The 20,767-nt window shown below is 37.5% G+C and overlaps 1 protein-coding gene across 1 annotated transcript; it reads right to left on the minus strand.

Moving 5' to 3' along the window:
• Positions 1 to 2,921: 2,921 nt before the first annotated feature.
• LOC118243593 (calcium-activated chloride channel regulator 1-like) lies at positions 2,922 to 19,739 on the minus strand. Its single transcript, XM_035537788.1, has 15 exons — positions 19,575 to 19,739; positions 16,125 to 16,265; positions 15,749 to 15,899; positions 14,775 to 14,892; positions 13,881 to 14,052; positions 13,114 to 13,341; positions 11,094 to 11,318; positions 8,754 to 8,931; positions 7,553 to 7,659; positions 6,664 to 6,888; positions 6,211 to 6,478; positions 5,384 to 5,548; positions 4,360 to 4,581; positions 3,113 to 3,385; positions 2,922 to 3,067 (listed from the first exon to the last, which is right to left on the minus strand). The coding sequence occupies exons 1-15, from the start codon at positions 19,731 to 19,733 to the stop codon at positions 2,922 to 2,924; spliced, it is 2,778 nt and encodes a 925-aa protein (XP_035393681.1). The 5' UTR covers positions 19,734 to 19,739.
• Between the last annotated feature and the right edge of the window lie 1,028 nt (positions 19,740 to 20,767).

The following is a 20,767-nucleotide window of genomic DNA, read 5'->3' on the forward strand; positions in this document are numbered from 1 at the left end:
CAACTTCTGTGCCAATATTAACAACTGTGAGATTAGTTTGATAATAACTGGGCAAAGATTATAAAATCAGTAGTGCCAGCTGCCTGGCTCATGTACAATCAGTCTTTTATGAAAAATCCAGGGACTGGATTTGACAGAACCAGAAAGCGGCTGTTCTCAACACCATGCTTCCATCCAGAAACTACAGCTATCTGAATGAGAATTAATGCTCCTTTTCATATTAGTGCCCTCTTCCACTGATCCTCATGGCAGCTGTTGCTGTGCTTCTCCTGAACACGTTGACTGGATTGTACTAGGACTGCATACAGCAACTGGCAAAACATTCAGTAGGCCAAGGTCCTAAAATTTCAGGGAACTGGACTGCCTCAATCACATGTTGTTTTTGTGATCTTTGTCCTCGCAGTTTCATACTTCCTGGAGCCATAGTGGGTTAGTTTGATACTCAGGCAAGATAGTAATTGGTCCCATAACCCAGTTGTCTATCTTAGAAAAAAATATACTTGGAAGAAGATTGTATGGAGAATTATATAGGCCAGAACTGACCCCTATGGAAATAGAAACTAAAGCGAAAATGTTGGGGTTTCTTCATTTTACTGTGTAATATTAGTCTTATGACAGGATATAGATTTGCAGCTCTACCCTTTCCCTGCTGATGCCTGAGGGAAAGTCACTTTAACACTTGGTACTACAGTTTTTCCACATGTGGTAAAGGAATAATTCAACAAATCTTCTCTGTGTTGTGAAGTCTACTGCTAGAAAAGCTCTGTATAGGAAGCCAAAATTATTTTAAAAGCATTGGGAAGACCATCCTTAGGAACAAAGTTGATATGGTTTTGACTTGAACAAGAACATCTTTTCTAGCTAGTCTAAACTTGAGTGTGGCAGTTGCATCAGGGACTGGTACCCCAACTCACGTAGCTTTAGTGTATACATACTCTTGGTGTAAATTAATAACTGAAATTAGTAAAAACAATCTTACCGTGTCATTTTGCACTTGCTTGGCAGGAAGCATGAAAGAGCAAAATTTGTCTGCCTTTTGCGGAGATGTTCTGGGGTGTGCTGAATCCTCAAATACATGAACAGAGTTCTTCAGATATTTCCCTGTAAAAGAAAGACCCTAATTCAAATGACTCCTTTTCTTGCTCTTCTAGTAGGAGCCAGGCTTAAGTACTAAATTCAGCCTCGGATTAATCATATTTGATTGTACTTTCAAATATGCGTTTATATTAAGGTATCCCGGAAAGAGATGCTGTATCTAAACACTTTTGGAACATTTGGGAAAACTGGAAGTGTTGGTGGAGCCCACTAGATGTCAGTGTCACCACACGTAATGCAGCTCTGCTCACTAGGCAGGTAGGGTTGGATGTCTTTGGAGTAACGCGTGGATTGACCTGGATCACTGAGAGTGTGTATCTTAGGTCTATCACATTTTTACATGATGCTAGAAAACAGTTCCAGCAACAGTGCTGCAACCCATTTATTCTGATTGTACAATGTAGTTCCTATCAAAAAACTTGTACGCAGCTGCCACAGAAATACTTCAGAGAATTAGAAGACACTTAAGAAGAAACCAAAAGGAGAAATATCTGAAAAAGTGGACATTCAGTGACCTAAAAGCTACTAGGGAGAACAGATATCCTCAAATAGGCCTTTGGTTTCTGACTCTCTTCTCCAAAGGAGCCTCCCTTCTCTAAAATGTGACAGCTATTCCTGTCTTGATATTAAAAGAAATTGCAACATTTGTTATTTCTTGAGGAAATAGAATTTTAGATCTGAAAATATGTCCAGTAATACGACTCATTAAGAGACAGTACTACATAGAGTTACAGAAACCCGCAAAAAAATGGGCATCTAGGTAAAGAAAAAGCAGAACTTGTGGAAAGTACAGAAGTAGCAAATGAAAGGTAGAGAAATCCATTAAAACATTAAAAAGTTTGTGCTTTCAAAATGTAAATCGTGTTAATAGATGCAATTTAGATAGATAATAGAATCATGCTTGTAGATGAAAATACTCATGTTTGCAAGACATGGTGTGTTGACTGGGTAATGCTGGACTGTGAATTATAATTTGACTGTTGAATTTACTTTTGTTTTTTTTTTTTTTCTCATTATTATCAGTACATTTCTCCCAGTAGGCAGAGGTGAAAAAGCACCTGGCCATGTAAGAAGCTTGAAGCATTCTGGTTTGAGACAGTTATTACTAATTTGCTAGTCACCAACCTGAGAGAGAGTTGTAGAGATCTCCTGTCTTCCTCACACACCTTCTCCATTAGCAGCTTCTAAGTTACCTCTTGTTATACAATGGTTTGTCCTAGCTTCTAAGTTGTAGCTCTGTTTAGTCTCATAGGAACATTTTCCATGTGCTCATTTGAATTTACTCTGCAACTCTCATTCTGGAAGTATTTATATACTTAACTTTCCTGGGAGGCCTGTAAATATACATTTAAATTTATTTTTTAAATAAACTGCCTGGGATTATATATTTTTGTTCTTGGCTCACTAAACCTAAGTAAAAACTTGTGGAAGATACATAGGAAGTCTTACTGCACTACTTGAAGATCTTTCTGACCTCTTTTCCCAACTTACCTTATGTGACTTATGTAGAACATAAAAATAAGGAACACATTATTTTCCTTTACTTTCTTTATTTAAGAGACAAAACACCACACACTATATTGTAAAGACCTTGCAAGAGAAGAGTTAAGAATTTATCACAGAGAAACAAAGTACATGTACTTGAATTTAAGACATGCTTTTGAAAATCTGCGTCTATAAGGCAATCAAAAAGACACATACATGTCTATTTAAAACAAGTGCACTTTTTGAACATAAAAATACACCTTTCCCTGCTTTGAAACTTACATATGGCAAAAATTACAGTAAACTCTTTTTATTATTATTGTTTTATTTTACAGATACTGTCATATTCTGATTGCAGGATTCCTTCTCCTTTGTTTTTGTACAACACAGACAGACAAACTTACAATAACACAGACAACTACAACACATCCAGCTACAATTGCCACTATTAGTGTAATGTTAACGCCGTTGCTGCTGCCTCCACCGCCTGAAGGCTCAGTGCCTCCACCGCCTGAAGGCTCAGTGCCTCCACCGCCTGAAGGCTCAGATGCTTTTGGAGGGATGTACCACGTGGCTTTTGCTATGTTAGACATGTCTGAAGTCAAGCTTTCATTATCAATGGCACGCATGGCGATGTAGATTATGGTACCATTTTCTATTCTCAAATTTTCTGGTTTAAATTTAAATGTTTCTTCGCTACCAGCCTCCTGAGGTGTGAGATCAGAGGAATTCACAGAAGTAGCATTATCAAATTCATCTTTTAGGACCAGAAGATTGTCACTGCTTTTTATTATGTATTGGACAGCTAGGGAAAAAAGAACATGCATAACAACAAATTAATATAGATGTTTTAATATCCCTGCTCGTGGTGACAGTATAGGACTTCTAGAGCAGTTTTTTTAAAAAACAAACAAACAAACAAACAACTACTGCTAATTCCTGTTTTACTACTGACTGTATTGCTCAGCAGCGTTGGGGGGTGGGGGGAGGGGGAGGTGCTGTTTTAGGATTGCTGTTAACCCTTACTTTGCAGCATCAAGGGTCTGTTGTTCCCAAATCTGGGAACTCTTTCTTTTCAATAGCCTTAAAAATAGTTTCACCAACACTCTTAGCTCTGTGTGGACTGTGCAAAATGTAGTTGAATGAGAAGCTCTGCTGTCTAAACACAAACATATGGCGAAACAGCAATTAAAATGTGTATACAGAAGGGGTGGGCCTTGCACATAGTCTGTATTCTCTCTCACAGCATGAGGCTTCGATACCAAAAACTGGGAAAGACACAAAATGAATCTCCCATTTTGTGTAATTAGAGAACCTGTAGTTACATTGCTATACATGCATTTGTCTAATTTTGGAGGTTCTGCTGTTTCTGTGTCAAGGTTGTAGCTTTTCAAGACTTTCCCCTCCTCCGTATCTCTTCTTCTTAGGAATATCTCTTTCTCTGTTTAGATATTAGAGAAGTGTGCTATCAGCTCCAGACTAATACAGGATCTTGATGTATTTTATTTATTTGCTTTTATACGTGTATATATATATATATAAATAAAACATTTTCTTTTATAAAATTCTCATGTAATATTTTTATAACATTCTTTTATGTATTTTTTTTAATGTGAAAAATTAAGGACAATTAAAACAAGTATCATGCAACAGGGTAACTTTCTGTTTGGTTCCATTTTCAAGTGAGAAATATGTAGCCCTCATCCCTGTTTGGTGGTCTTCGAGGCATGCCTTATCAGACAGCAGGATCCATCACATCACACAAAGTGTCTTACTCACCTCTTCCAATGTCCAAGTCATCTCCTGGAGCTGTCCAAGACAAGACTACTGTTTCATTTTCTATATGAGCATCAAGGTCTGTAACTTTACAGGGTGGAAAACCTACTGTTGGAATGTTATCCAGTACAAGAGAAGTTGTTGAAGTTCTGCTGAAACTTCCCAGCTTGGCTTGGACGTCTTCATCGGCAATTTCAGGTCTTGGTACATTCATCTGAATTTTACCTGTTTGAAAAAATTTTCAACTTCCACCATAACAGAACTCCAGACTACATTTCTTTTTATTTTTACTGTATCTTATTATCTCTTCTCATCCTATAATTTTGCTTTAGCCTATTCAAATTTAGTAGAAAGTTGGTGAGCTAAAGACAGAAAATGACCATCAGAAAAGCAAGTTGCAGATGTTGGTGAATAGTGGCTGTAACAAGGTCATTTTTTCCATCTCTTCCTACATATTGCAGGCTTTAGGAGTGTTTCTGTTTTACAGGCCATACAGTGAGGTTTTTAGACTTTTTTATATCAATTCTTATAAATTTCACTGTGTGTGTATGTGATTATTAAATTGCAACAACTAACGTATCTTCAGCATTAAGATGAAAAGTACTTAAAAAAATCCAGAGAATACAAAAGCGATGTTTCCTAACATTAACTTGCATACAAATGTTGCACATTGAATATATTTACCCCAAAGCCCCATTCTAAAATCTTGAGAAGAATTATGGATTTGAAATTTTTGTTGTTAGCTGCAGACATACAGACTCTGAGCAATACTTACTCTTTCGTGGCTGTCAGAAAAAGGGTTTTTTAGATTAAAGACAATATTTAACACTATTCCAGTACATAGGAAACACTAGTTGGAGTTGGTTTGTTTTATACTAGAAATATTGGAATAATACTGGAAAAGAATATTTGTTAAGATCAAATACCATTTTGTGAACCTAAATGACCACATTTGCTTCACTTTTAGACAACCCACCTCCCCGCCTGGAATCACACACATAATTGTCTCTTTCATAAGAGTTCTTACCATTTTCTATGTAGCCTGGTACATACAAGGCTCGATTTTGCCTAAGGCCAAGTCTGACAGTCGTATTTCTCCCTTGGGCGCTGACTTTTAGACTATACCTTCCACCGCTTTTTAAAGAAGTAAAATACCTTGAGTAGACTCCATCATTCTTGACTGTGTCAGCACCTTGGTATAAAATTATTGAGAATTAATATCTAGAACAAAATACCTGCTGGTAAACAGGTTATTTTTGCTATTCATACACAAATATAAAAGCTGAACATTACTATGCAGAAAACCTGGCAATGTTTTGATAATGCGGACATCTTTAAAAACAGGCATTGTCCCATTATGATAAACTGAATTTATAATGTATTTTGCTTAAAAGAACCATTTGGTATTGACACCTTTAATTGGGTAAATCTCTTGTTACTACTTGTAACCACCAACTTAATTCTTACTGACCATCTAATAGGTCAAACACCTTTAAATTGAAAAACAAAACAAAACCAGCATAATATAACCTTTGGCCAGGAGTTCATCAAGACAAGGTTCTTTCTCTAAGCGAACTTGTGTGGTTGTACCTGACTGACTGCAGTAGATGGTCTGCTGGTAGCATCCAAGCTATCTATTCTAAATCCTAGCAGCAGTACAAAATTAACCTCACAGGTTCAGAAGACAGATGGTGTTTAAGAAACACAGGATAACCCATTGAAATCTTATTTATGTACCCTGTTTTAGGGCATAGACATGACTCAGTCCTTAGTGGTAAGTCTGAAGAGAACACACAGACTTGTATTCCAAAATGCATAAATGCAAAGGTTTTTACTGTGTATATGGAACATTACCTGCACCGTTATCAAGAAGTTGAAGGCTTACTGGTGTAACACCATCCTTCTCTACGGTAGCTATCACAGTTGCACCAAGAACAGGCAAGAACCCTTGGCTAACCTCTGCATAAACAACAACTGGATTTGGTGCAATGTTTGCCTTTTTCATGTAAGCTGCCACGTTCACAGGAGGAACAACAGAAGATGCTGCTCGAGAGGTAACTGTTACTGATATATTTTGAGTTGTTGTACCCTCATTTCTAATATAGTAATGCCAATCTCCGACCTGCAAATAAAATACAAAAATATATTTTAAAAAATGCGAAAAAGCTTCATGCTCTAACAGGACCATTGTTTCCCTTACATAATAATAATAAACAACAAACTAAACAATGACCATTAAAGAAAAGTAGTATGCTAGTGTATAGGAAATATTAATTCAGAAAATAAAAGAAAACATTCAGTCTTTACCTCTGCAGTGCCATTTATACTGAGTCTAGCTGCATTTGAGTTTAAATTATCTAATGTGAAGTCTGAACTTCCATACTCTTTTCCTTTAGGGTCCCTCAGAAAGAAAAATGGCTTCGTGGCACTCCATGCAATGACGAAGAAAGTGTCATTTCCCACAGTTTTGTCAATGGTCACAGTACTATTAATCCATTCATAAGATTTAATGTCTATCTGTTTGCTTTCAAGCTGTTAGAGAAATAAAATACATGTTATTGCTATTCAGTAAAGAAGCACTGGAAGCAACTGGAAAATTAAGAGCAATTTGGCATAACTATTGAATGAATAAAAATGCTTTCTGAAGCTTTCTGAAATGACTGCTTGCATAGTAACATTGATTTTAAGTGTAAAATTATGGTAAAGAGAATAAGTTACAGTAAGTCCTTCACATCTGTATTTAACTTTATCTAGTCATCCAAAGCATTGTGCCAGTAAGTTGTATTTCCACTGTAGTTTGTCTGTCCTTCAGATTTTTAGGAGAGAAAACAAGTGTCTCCACATATGACTATACAGCTTACGAGTAATAAGACAGAAATTAAAGTAGAACAGAGGAAAACATATAGAAAAGAGAAGTATACAAGATTTCCTGTATTACAATTATAATAATTTCGCATAATTTCCTCACTTTTGTATCAAGAATGATAAAGTCTACATTAAGAAAGCAGCCTGTCATGACCTTAATTTTGTTTTCTGCTGTTTAGGTGGGGCAGAAGAGTCAATTCAAGGCAATAAAACAACTAAAAAACACTGGACATGCTTTTTAAATCTACACTGATGGATGTTTATAATCTAGCTACCTTTGCAGTGGTATATTTCAGAGCATAGGAGGAAAAAGAAGTGTTGAAATTCAGACCTGAATAGACTGTTGAGAAATATCTCCACTTCCTGATGTAATTGCACTGAATGCCTCAATTAGTTTACTGGGGAGGACTTCATCTATAGCATAAAGTTGTAAACCTCCTGAAAGACAAGAGTAAAAGATTTAATAATACTAATTTATACTCTAAAAATGACAGTTTTTATGTGGCTTCTAATACCAAATGTTTTACTGAGATAGCCATTTTATTAATGAGTAAAAAATTAAAGATATCTTTTTATTAATGCAATAAAACACATTATAGTAAATTCATGTAAAACTCTATTTTGGCTTGTGTGATCAGGTCACTTTCATCTCTCATTAACACAGTTTGCCTAAAAATCACTCCCTGCAGCAAAACATCACATACAGCATTTTTAGACTTTTCTTAGTACTTCTGGATTTGGAGCCACATCTCATCTCCCTCCTCCCCCCTCAGTGTCAGGGAGTGACTGCAGTGCTGAGCCCTGGGGAGCCTACATGTGGGTATGAGTCTGAAAATGCACAGCATGAACACCTCTCAAATAAGAGTATTTATTTACTATGCTTGTTTGAAGTTAGATTGCTTTCTAGATCTACAGTAGGATTCTTCCCCCCCCCCCCCTTTTTTTTTTTTTTTTGCATTTTCAGGTACTCTAGCATGAAGCAACACCCCTATGGATAGTTTTAAATGGTTGTTTTACAATTAACTATGTAGCTCCAGCTCAGCTGACAGCTCTGCTGGCTAATGACAAGGGCAGTCACAGCATTTACACTAGATCACTTCAGCTGCAGCAAATGGAGAAAATTTATGTACAATGCAAAAAAAAAAAAAATTTGAAGAATATAGAGTGTTCTAGTCATGGTGTGTTATACCAGAAATAAAGTTATAGTCATTGCAGAGCATTACCTCTTATATGCTGTATGAGAGTATCATGATTCCATCTCTTTAATAATATGGTATTATCATGTTGTATTTTTTAAAATCAAGATAGCTCATAATGCAAAACTGTGGATAAAAAGAGTTCTGCTGGTTTGCATTAAAAAGCCCACCAGAACCAGAATTTTTTTTTAAACCAGATTTTTTAAAAATTAAATTTGTTTTTAATTTTTTACAAGTCAAATATATTTCTTTTTTCCAGACCAAAGAATTGCCATGCTTTGACATCTTCATACTTCTATATGCATGGCAAAGAAACAGTGCATTTAGAAAAGTTACCTGTTATCGTTGAAAATTCTTCTAATTCTTTGGCTGCTGCTTCACCCAGTGCAATGGTATGAATTATTGCTCCACTTTGTTTCACTTCATTACGGCAAGCTGCCATACCTGAATCCTCTCCATCTGTCAGCAACACAATTTCTGACCCATATGTTACACTGATTTGATTTTTAATTATCTGCATTGAGACAAGAATTTGAGATATAAACTGCAGAATAACTTTTAAATATTAGCATATCCCAGAGCACAAATAATCTGTGCATTTAGAAGTACTGTGTTAATTTCTAATATTATTATAATTGAAATTGCAACATCTACTTGCTTAGACTTAGTAAGTATTAAATTATAAATAAGAAATGTTTAAGATAAGTCCCTTCAAACTGAACTATTCTATTCTATTCAGGGAAGACACTTGTCCCTGGCTGAATATGTCAGAAACATTCTGCCTGCATATGCTTTGCTGTTTTATGGAATGGATTTTTAAAAACTTGTGTCTGCTGCCTGAAATTATTCATCTTTATTCTCCAAGCAACATTTCAGAGTGAAGAAGGAAAAGTATGGACTCATGGCAATGTTTGTGTTAAGTGAAGGTGGGCTGGAAGTGGTAGGGATTGCCCACCAGGAGGCCTCTGTCTTGGTTGTTCCATCCCACTTTGGTTGCCCATCAGCGTCCTGAACCCCTGTCCCGACCCTCCTCTCTGCTCTGGGCTCTCAGCTACCTCAGCAGTCTCATTGTTCCCTGAATAATTTCTTTCTTTCCATTTCCTATACACTGCTACTTGTTTTCAGTTTTGCATCTGAATTAGGTGACATCTGCTGGGATTTCAAATATTGCCAGCCTAAGAAAGTAAAACGGGCAAAAAAATAATACTATCTATTCATTACTGTTTCCCAGTCTCATGATTTGTATGTGATTTCACAATTTAGGGGCTTGATTCATGACTAGTGAGCTCTAGGAATTAAGAATACCACTACTGCACATCTTCCCACATCAACACTTATTTACTCTATATGTTTACCATGATTCATTAGCCAGATCCCTTGTGTTTTCTCAGTCCACATTTTGCTAGAAAAAAAATCTTGAAGATGTCAGGTATACAGGATGTCCCTTGTCATGCTGGCCTGCAGACTTTCCTCTGTGTATACACCCAGCAATGTGACCTGCCTGTGAGTTTGTCCAGACATTTCAGAGTTTTGACTGCAGTACTCCATATTTCACAGAATCATCTAGGTTGGAAGAGACCTCTGAGATCACCTAGTCCAACCTCTGACCTAACACTGACAAGTCCTCCACTAAACCATATCACTAAGTTCAACATCTAAATGTCTCTTAAAGACCTCCAGGGATGGTGACTCAACCACTTCCCTGGGCAGCCCATTCCAATGCCTAACAACCCTTTCAGTAAAGAAGTTCTTCCTAATATCCAACCTAAACCTCCCCTGGCGCAACTTTAGCCCATTCCCCCTCGTCCTGTCACCAGGCATGTGGGAGAACAGACCAACCCGCACCTCGCTACAGCCTCCTTTAAGGTACCTGTAAAGAGCGATAAGGTCGTCCCTGAGCCTCCTCTTCTCCAGGCTGAACAATCCCAGCTCCCTCAGCCGCTCCTCATAAGACTTGTTCTCCAGACCCCTCACCAGCTTCGTTGCCCTTCTCTGGACTCTCTCAAGCACCTCAATGTCCTTCTTGTAGCGAGGGGCCCAAAACTGAACCCAACGCTCGAGGTGCAGCCCCACCAGAGCCAAGTATGGGGGGGAGGGGGGAGGGGGGAGGAACACAACAAGGACACACAACAATCACTTCCCTAGCCCTGCTGGCCACACTGTTTCTTATGCAAGCCAGGATGCTGTTGGCCTTCTTGGCCACCTGAGCACACTGCTGGCTCATATTCAGCTGACTATCAACCAGTACTCCCAGGTCCTTCTCTGCCAGGCAGCTTTCTAACCACTCATCTCTGAGTTATTTCCTTCCATTACAAGTCATTCAAATAAAAGTAATCTCTTACTCTTACTAAACTTACTCTTGCACAACCTAAATAGAATAAGCTTTGTATGTTTCCAACTAGAGATTCAATTTTCCGAAATTTGATTATTCTTGAACTTCACTTTGCAATCTGATCTTATTTTTCAATATCCTTTTTCAAACAAGGGCATCACATCCAAATACTTTATATACCCAATTTTCTCCTGATAGATTCAATAATCATAATATCTTTTTTAGCTCTACCATTACCAAGGAAATCCATGTTCAGTGGATTCAGTGGAAAGCTGTTAAGTATGCTTTTTGCTTTTTCCTCATTTTCCATACCTTCCAGGAGATATTTCCACATTGTACTTTACCTGCAGTCCTGTCCGTACACCTGCACAGATATTGGTTCCTCCATTAGCTATTGTAGGTAATTTTTTAACAAGATTTTGACGTACTGCATCACTGGTTATTTGTTGCAAAGAACTTTGTATAGATGCAGAAGAATGAAATGTGACAATTCCAACCCAGGAACCAACTTCAATAATTTGGAGCAGAAATACCTCTGCAGCTTTATAGAGATGTTTGATGCGGTTATACTGTATGTGAAGAAAAACAACATTTTTAGAATGCAGTCTCCTTTGAAAAGCTTTTACTATAAACAAAATATAGAACTTTTTTATGTTGTTTTTAATAAGAATTTAAAAACTATCTGCCACAGGTTAAATATGTATGCTCAGTTCTAAAACACAGGAGATGTGTACCATGTTCTGGTATCATGAAAGTGTAGCAAACTACAGTTTCCAGGAAAGTTGTCACCAGGAAACTCCATCTTCAAATGTTATGACTTCATTCCTAAACAAGATTTTTGTCCCTTTTTTTATTTTGATGATATGGTGGTAATGAAAAAAGGAAACGCCTGCAATTCCTTAGGAGTAGGTTAGACTAGATACTAAGCATTTTGGAAATATAAATTAAAGTAAAAGAATGAGTGTGTTAAATGCAAATATTTGAAGATATTACTGAAAAAAAAAACCAAACAGTTATATTTGGAAACATTTCTCTCTGCAGCTAGCTATTCTTACAGTATTTTTTGTAATTAGCTTAATTTTGTGTTTCAGCATTACATTACTTACTGTTTTAATAAAATGTACTATGATAGACATCTGTGTTATAAAAATCATATAATTTATTACAATTGCAGATCTTTGCTGAAGATCAGTCAGGGCTAGAATGGCATGTCTGGAGATAGATCCCGTGATGGAGTTCTACAGGAGAATCCCACAGTTATTGCATGGATGCCATACCTGTAGAATTGGAGCATATACTGCCTTATGCTTCTTCATGTAAATTTTGGTTTAAGGCATGACTGCCAAATATTTAAGAATATTTCTCAAACTGCTAGAGACTTTTGAATTATTTTCTTGAGATGAACAGTCTTATTTTTAGGCTTGAATTCCTGTCAGAAATGAAACTCTGAACTTGCAATATTTTCAGTAAAAAAGTAATGGCTATTGGCTCACTACTGAACCTTGGAAGAGGTAAGTTGGATAAAGAAATGCAGAATGTCATCAAAAAAGGATATATATATATAGGTTGATTTATAAAATCTTTTGGAGTATGCATAGAGGTTTGAAGTCTATTAATAAATCATGAGATATCTGCCTTACCTACCCAGATAACTATGTCACCCTTCTACAGATGATCACATTGTTTACAGGTTTATAAAAGCGTTGTGCTTATTTGCATAATAATCCTATATTCAGGTATCTTTACTAAACTTTGCATCCATATACAAGCTTAGCATGTCTTGCCTGTGAAAGGATAAACCAATGCAAAATTTTACATGAGAAAAAAAAAAAAAAAAGAAAGAAATATAGCCTCAGCCTTGTTAAAATGATATAGCATTATGGCAGCTCACACTCTTGATTCCAAAGAGAAATACTGCAATGAGGGAAGAAAATCATGAAAATCTAATGTATTGATATATTGTAACCTGCATGTTTACTTTAAAATTTTAGGATTATTCATAAGGAAAATACAATTTGAAATGCCATCCATGATACATTTTCTGCTTGGAAGAAGTATAACAGCACTGTGACTCCAGGTCTGGAACAAAGGAATGAAAGCATTTAAAGTGGAGATTTTAGAAGGAGAAAAACAGAGAAACAAACAAACAAAAAAAAAAAAACAACCACTAAGTCTGGCCTAGAAGTCTCAGTTTTTTCTTCAAACGATTTACTGTGGAAATTCAAAAAAAAAAAAAAGTGTAACACTTTTTTTCTAAAATAATATAGTTAATGACTGAATTGATTGAAAATATTTTTAGTTTTGAAATTTTTTCTGCTTCTTACAATTTTTAGTTAAAATTGCTTATAAAATGTGTTTTCTTACCGATGCCATGCTCCCAGAAACATCCAATACTAATGAGACTGCTCTGTCTTGGGTCTGCAATAGACTGAAGGTGGTCTCGAAAGGGGGTGCAGAACCATTTACAACAGACGAGTTGATAAAGTCCTCAGATTCCATTATTACTTCCCATGTGCTTTTGTAGTTGCACATCTTATTCTGCATATTTGGAGCCTCACCATTGTGAGTGTTACTATCACAAAATGCAACCACCTAAAAAGTTGGATTGAAACCAATAAGAATTCTGAACCCAACAGTTTGAGCATAAAAGAGTATCTCATTAAAGAATATATGAAGTTTGTGGTGGGTGACAGGGCAAATTGGTCTTCTCCAACAAACGTCCTGTGTGTCACGGTGCCTGGCCAGACAGGATCTCAGAAGAAGATAAGAACTATAAGATTGTTCTTCAAAAGAGTGTAATAGAGCTAACTAGCTCTTTTACAGTTATCTTATGGCAAGGCATTTAGCACGAATGCTTCATTTTTATGCCTGTTGACCAAATTTTCCAAACAAGGAACAAGAAGGTTGCTGAGATTTCAGTACATCTCACCCTTAATGACATGAAACATTTGTCAGATCACTTTCTCTAACTGCTTTGTCTTCTCTTTTGAACAGATTTTATTAGAACTTATAGCATGAACCACATTCTTTGAAATAGACAGAAGTTAATCAAAGTAACCTAATTGATCATTAATTGACTAGACCCCAAATGTTACTAAACTCTCAGTCCAGAAACGGCTAGTAATACTTACAGAAGGTAAGCTTTGCATATACATAATAGAAGATGTGTGATTTTGAGTTTTATCTGCTACAAATTTACATCCAGCTTCATATAGCTGACCATCATATTTGCAGTCTCTTTCCTCACACTTGTTTCCACTGCAGCTTTGGAACACAGGCTTACCTATGACACCAGCTGAACACCTATGGGAAGATAAGATAGGCAGGGCTGGTTAAGAACACATACATTATCTGCAACAGGTTATTTATTTGAACTTTGATTGCCGTAAGACAAATTGCCATTGACACAGCACTGTACTACACACCACCCAAGCACAAAGGTAGACAGTCTCTATGCCTGGAAGAGTCCTCAAACTAATCTACAAAGGGTTATAATCAGAAAACACTTGTGGTCTTTTGTTGATGAGTTGATAAATTTCTTGTGATGTTTATAGACTATGTATGAAAAACATTCTGCTAGTAGCTGCAATGCAATAGACTGTAGTGGTATGCCTGACCAAGAAAAGCTTGAACTCTCTACATCCATTCAGTTATTGTCCTTCTTTGCAGAAGCTGTTTAAAATCACAGAGGTTTCAGTAGGGAATTTCAGTGTTGTTAATAACTGCTATTTAACAAAATTATCTTAAATATGTTTATAACAACTGGTGACTAAGTTTACAGTTGCACACAAAGCAAATATTATCCAGCCTGATCCATAGAACCTGTTACGAAACAGCACTGAAGGCAGCTGCTGCTTTCTGGGTCAGGTAGGCCATAGACTATGCTGAGTCAGTTTCTTTTAATCTTATGAACAGATCTAAGAGACTCTACAAAGTACAAGCTCAGCACAGACAACAAGAATATCAAAAACATTATCGAAATGTTTAAAAGTGAAATGTAAAAGCAGAAATATGAAAACTGATACCTTGTTGCTTCAACACTTGCTTTTTCAGAATTTATGGACACATAAAAAGGTGCATCAGTATTATATTCGTCGAACACCCCCCAGCGAAGGTGAGCCCACTCGTGGACCAAAACTCTACCTGTTGAAAAGCAGAAATATGTGCACATTTAAAATACAACTGTTTAAAACCTACCCAGCATTTTGCTTGCTCTTTTTAACAAACTCAGATAATTCTTATCTCAGGAAATACAAACAAACAAATAAATAAATAAAAATTGTGAGAGTTAAGCAACAGGAAAAATAATTTTTCCTTGAGGTAAATATCATGGAATCACAGAATGGTTTAGGTTGGAAGGGACCTTAAAAACCATCTAGTTCTGCCCCCTTGCTATGGGCAGGGACACTTCCTGCTAGACCAGGTTGCTCAAAGCCCCATCCAGCCTGGCCTTGAGCACTTCCAGGGATCCAGAGCTTCTCTGGGCAACCTGTTCCAGTGCCTTATCACACTCAAAGTACAGAACTTCTCTCTAATACCTAATCTAAATCTACTCTCTGTTAGTTTGAAACTGTTACCTCTTGTCCTACCACTACACTCCCTAACACAGAGTCCCTCCCCATCTTTCTTGTAGGCCCCCTTTAGGTACTGGAAGACCACGTTAAGGTCTCTCTGGGGCCTTTTCTTCTCAAGGCTGAACAACCCCAACTCCCTTAAGCCTGTCTTCACAGGAGAGGTACTCCAGCCCTCTGATCACCTTCATGGCCTTCCACTGGACCCACACTAATAGGTCCATATTTTTCTTATGCTGCAGGCCTCAGAGCTGAAGACAGCACTCCAGGTGGGATCTCATGAGAGCAGAGTAGAGGGGGTGAATTCACCAAGTTTTTTTAATTTTGACAAGCAAACTGGAATACCCAAGTTTACTAGTCACTTTGAAAAATCTTGGCCATTTCATATTAACAATAAAGCAGGCAGTTACATTAAATAGCAGTATTACCTCTTTCTCCATAAACGTTAACCAAACCGTCATTTAACAGGAAGTTAGGTGTAAAATGGATGTACCGTCCTTTCTCCTTACATCCTCCATACTGCAAGGTATAGGGATCATCTCCATATTTCAGAAAAGGGTCTGCTATGATGACATCTGCCTAAAACAGTAAGACCAACAGCATGGGTGTAGAGAAGGGTTAGGTGATTCTTCCTCAATTAATTTAGTCCAGCAAGTATTTTTATCCTACCAGCACTCCCACTAACTCTTATTTTGAGTAAGCACTTACAGGATTTTTTCTACATTTTGCCATGATTCATAATGTAGACTTATCAGTCTTGCTTTTCTTTGTGGTTCTAATCATACATGGTTCTCTAAATCATACCTTGTTATATGATTCTGTTTTTAATCTTGAATAGTTGCCATTTTTCTTCCATGTTTTAGGAATTATAATTTTTACAGACTTGAAGAAAAATCGATGTTTTGTAGCTTCAAACAAATAATTAGAAGCATCTTTAATCATTCTCTAGAGCGTGAAAGAAAATAAAATATTAATATCAATGTTAGTATTTAAAGTTTGTACATGTGATGAATAATTTACCTTTCTCAAGAAACAGTAGTAGAATAAAGCAGAACTGAGTACATAACAAAAATCATGAAATACTACAGTCTTCACTAAGAAAAGAAGGAATGAAGAAGCCAAGACCCAGGTTGTTGTTCTTGGAATCTCTCAGCAGTTCCGTAACCCTCCTCTTAATCAGAGATAGCAATAAAATTCACACTCTAGCCTTCATATGAGATCAAAATTACTGAATACAAGAATTTTATCCTTAATACTGACATGACAGCAAGTGAAATTAAATACCCATGTTACATGCACACAAAATTAAACTAAATGAGATTTCTTGTAGACATTCAGTTTGCCAGGACTGAGAGTGATAGTGAGTGCTAACCCCATGACAAGTTGAGTAGTAATGAGATGTTGTGCTTCAGCTGCCCCCATGCTACCCCTTGCCTGCTTTGCAAACAGAACAGGGTACTTCAGCTAGTTCAGTGAAACTAAAGGAATGGTGTAAGACGAAGTTCTCATAAGGCCAGCTACCCTGTTAATTTATCAGGTGGTAGATATCTTACACCAATAGTAACCATCACTTCTATCCTAAAAAAAACCCACACACATATATAAATAAATAAAAACATAAAAATAAAGAAGTTTAGTAGCTTGTCAATGAAAATACAGTGATATAAACTTTATTTCATTGTTAAATAAGGAAACAGTGACTGACATTAGTAAGTAAACTATCACATCCACTTTTGCTTCATGTAAAACTCTTCTCATTAGATGAAAGAAGCCTGGAAATGTTATAAATTTTACGGCTGACCAAAGGATGGTATCCTTCATACTTGATCTTAAAACTGACATGGGATTGTGACAATCTTACATCAGGGTACAGAAGGCATTAGATTAAAAGGCAATACATTAGAAGGCAATAGATTAGAAGGCCTCAGGATACAGAAGGCACTGCACAAGTTGGGGTATTTGTCAGAATAAGTGTCCTGTTCGGCACGTTTTTTCTAAAATAATTAGACTTGTCTTGCTTTTCAATGTTCTTGGGAATCTGGAGAGGTCCCAGTTGACTAGAAGCTGGCAAACATTGTTCCAGTTTTCAAGAAGGGCAAAAAAAGAAGGCCCTGATAATTAAAGGCCTGTCAGTCTCACTGCAATGCCTGATAAAATTATGGAAAAAGATTGTTCTAGGACTTATTGAAAAACACCTGAAGGACATTGTGGTCATTCATCATAGCCAACACTGGTTCACAAGGGGAAGGTCCTTCTTAATGAACTTAATTCCCTTTTATGACATGTTCAGCCATCTAGTTGACCAAGGGAAGCCAGTTGATGTAATCTTTTTGAATTTCAGTAAAGCTTTTGATACAGTTTCTCACAGTATCCTTCTGGACAAAATGTCCAGTATACAGCTAGATAAAAATATAATACAGTGGGAGAACAATTGGCTGACAGGTCAAGCTCAAATGTTTATAGTAAATGCAGTTACATCAAGATGGCAGCCAGTCACTAGAAGGGTTCCCCAGGGCTCCATTTTAGGGCCAGTTCTCAGTACTCATTAATGTTTTCATAAATGACTTGTATGTAGGACTAGTAAATGCTTTGAGTAAGTTTGCTGATACTAAATTGGGAGGAGCTGTTGACTCTGTCAGGGGTAAAGTGGGCTTGCAGAGAGATGTGGGCAATTTAGAGAGCTGGGCAATCACCAACTGCATGAAGTTTAACAAGAGCAAGTACTGGATTCTGCATCTGGGAGGGGGCAACCGTAGCTGTACGTACAGACTGGGGAAGAGAGGCCAGAGAGCAGCCCTGAAGACAGAGATCTGGGGGTTTTGGTTGATAGCAAGTTGGATATGAGTCAGCAGTGTGCCCTGGCAGCCAGAAGGGCCACCGTGCCCCGGGGTGCATCAAGCATGGCATTGCTAGCTGGTGGAGGGAAGGGATTGTCCTGCTCTACTCTGCCTGGTGCGGCCTCAGGTCAAGTACTGTGCGCAGTTTTGGGCACCACAGTATAAAAAGAACATAAAACTATTAGAGAATGTTCAAAGGATCACTTCAAAGACAGTGAAGGGTCTAGAGTCACTTGGATTGTTCAGCCCAGAGCAGAACAGGCTGAGGGGAGGCCTCATGGTGGCCTGCAGCTTCCTCATGAGGGGAGCCCCCTGAGCCGGCCCCCCCACCCCGGCTAGCCACCCCTATATATTGTTCAGCATGACGTCAGATGGTATGGAATACCCCTTTGGCCAGTTTGGGTCAGCTGTCCTGGGTCTGTCCCCTCCCAGCTCCTGCTGCACCCCTAGCCTGCTCGCTAGCAGGACAGAGCGAGAAGCTGAAAAGTCCTTGGCTTGGTGTAAGCACTGCTCTACAACAATTAAAACATCAGCATGTTATCAGCGCTCTTCTCATCCTAATCCAAAACATAGCACCCTGCCAGCTACTAGGAGGAAAATTAACTCTGTCCTAACTGAAACCAGGACAGGGACAGTGACAGAACCCAAGAGAACAGCATGGAGCTGGGACAGGGGAGGCCAAGGTTAGATATTAGGGAAGGGTTCTTCACTGAGAGGATGGTTTGGCACTGAAACAGGCTCCCCAGGGAAGTGGTCACAGCACCGAGCCTGATGGAATTCAAGATGCGTTTGGACAACACTCTCAGACATATGGTCTGATTTTGGGGTGGTCGTGTGCAGACCCAGGTGTTGGACTCGATGATCCTTGAGAGTCCCTTCCAACTCAGGATATTCTGTGGTTCTACGAACCTGGCCAACATCTTAATCTAGGAGAACTGACCTATCAAGGCATCTAAATGGATTGTAATGAAAGTTAAGCCCAAAAATGCCACTAAACCTAAGCTTTCTGTGTTTTTTTTTTTTCTTCCTTTAGCCTTTACAATTTTTTGAAGGAACATCAGGAGACATGCCAGCTAATGACACCTAATAGTATAATCAATGAATAATAAACTCATTCATAGAATATTCTTTCAGATAAAGATAATTTGGAAAGCTATTTAAAGGAATTTCATGCTGGCTCCAAACAGGGCTATTACAGCACTGTTTCAGATAATTACTGCTCTTTATAACAGCGATAGATGGCAAGACAAATTAGAAATGACTGGTTTACTAACTATGGGATTCATCCATGATGAATTCAAAGCCAGAGGAAAAAGTCCTGTTTGTATAAATGGGACTCATGTTACTTTGCAAGCAGAAAAAGTCAAGATGTTCTCTACTGCTGAGAATCAATGTATGGAAATGAAGATGTTCTTACCTTTGTGTTCAGGATGATGTTGGCATCTTCTGGCACACTGGGATTAATTGCAACAACCAAATCCTCATAGCCAGTCTGATTTAACCACACCATGGAACCGTTTGCCACATACAGAAGCTGAAAAGACAACAAAAATATGAAACTCCTAAACACCCCCATTATTTGTCCTGTCTCCACACTTAGCATTAGAAAAGGAAGGGGTTGTCAGCCTTATTTATATGAATGCCTTTGATGTCAAGAGAGGCGTGACATTTTGCGGGAAGACTTTGATCTATGTGAGTACAGTGAAAAGTGATTGGATAAGCTGGTTGCCTTCAGTTACACGTTAATTTCAGGAAGAAATGCTTCCATCTTAGTGCCACCTAAAAAATAAATTTTACTTCGTTATGCCTTTTCAGATAGTCTATGCTATTTTATTTACTTTATGTCAAAATTAGTCAGGGTCCTTTTCTGAGTAAGCAGAAATAATTGTACAAACAAAGCTCTTTGGAATTTCATGAAAAAATATAGTAGTGCAGTAATTATATAATATGGAATTGAAACAAAATCAGATGACTGAGAGATTAAAAGTGCTGATAAACTTTGTAGATATTACTTAGCATGTAATATCCCCCCTTTTAAATGACTGGCATTCTTTTTCTTTAGGTGAATAATCATGACATTTGGATTAAAATGTGTTTTTCTGGAGAGGGAAAAGTTTGTCAGGCAAGTCAGATTACTCCATGGGGCTGTTCTAACACTCCTTGACATGTCCCACTTCATATTCTAAGAATCTTCTGCGGAAGTAACCTTACATTTTACTCCAGTTCCTTGGAGGAATATTTAATACCATCATGCCTATAACTGATTTCCAATGATTTGAGAGATGTCTGTGAGGTGATGATTTTCTACCACCTACTTTTTGAGTCATCTGCTAAGTAGTTCCTAATTGTTAATGAGGTGCTTGGTTAATCCAGCACATTGCTATACTTTAAATTGCATTATCAGGCAGTGTCACAGACATTTCGTGATATAGCTATATCCTTAATCTATCCTACAGTCTTAACTGTATAAAAATAACAAAAATGGAATAAATGTTGTCATTTTTGATAATATTTTCATATTTTAATTCATTACTGAATGATTTCTGTATCAGTCTTTCAATTATTTTTGTGGAACAGATGGTAAGTTTTCCAATAATTTTTCAGGTCATA

This window comes from Cygnus atratus, chromosome 8 (assembly GCF_013377495.2).
Source record: "Cygnus atratus isolate AKBS03 ecotype Queensland, Australia chromosome 8, CAtr_DNAZoo_HiC_assembly, whole genome shotgun sequence".
NCBI classification, from domain to species: domain Eukaryota; kingdom Metazoa; phylum Chordata; class Aves; order Anseriformes; family Anatidae; genus Cygnus; species Cygnus atratus.

What these genes read in the sequence shown, in the direction of transcription:
- LOC118243593 (XM_035537788.1), bottom strand. Translation starts at nt 19,733, where the DNA reads ATGGGGGTGTTTAGGAGTTTCATATTTTTGTTGTCTTTTCAGCTTCTG. An exon ending in ACATCATCCTGAACACAAAG is followed by an intron (nt 16,266 to 19,574) that starts GTAAGAACATCT and finishes TTCACGCTCTAG; the next exon opens with AGAATGATTAAAGATGCTTC. An exon ending in TGACTTGGACATTGGAAGAG is followed by an intron (nt 3,386 to 4,359) that starts GTGAGTAAGACA and finishes TTTTTTCCCTAG; the next exon opens with CTGTCCAATACATAATAAAA.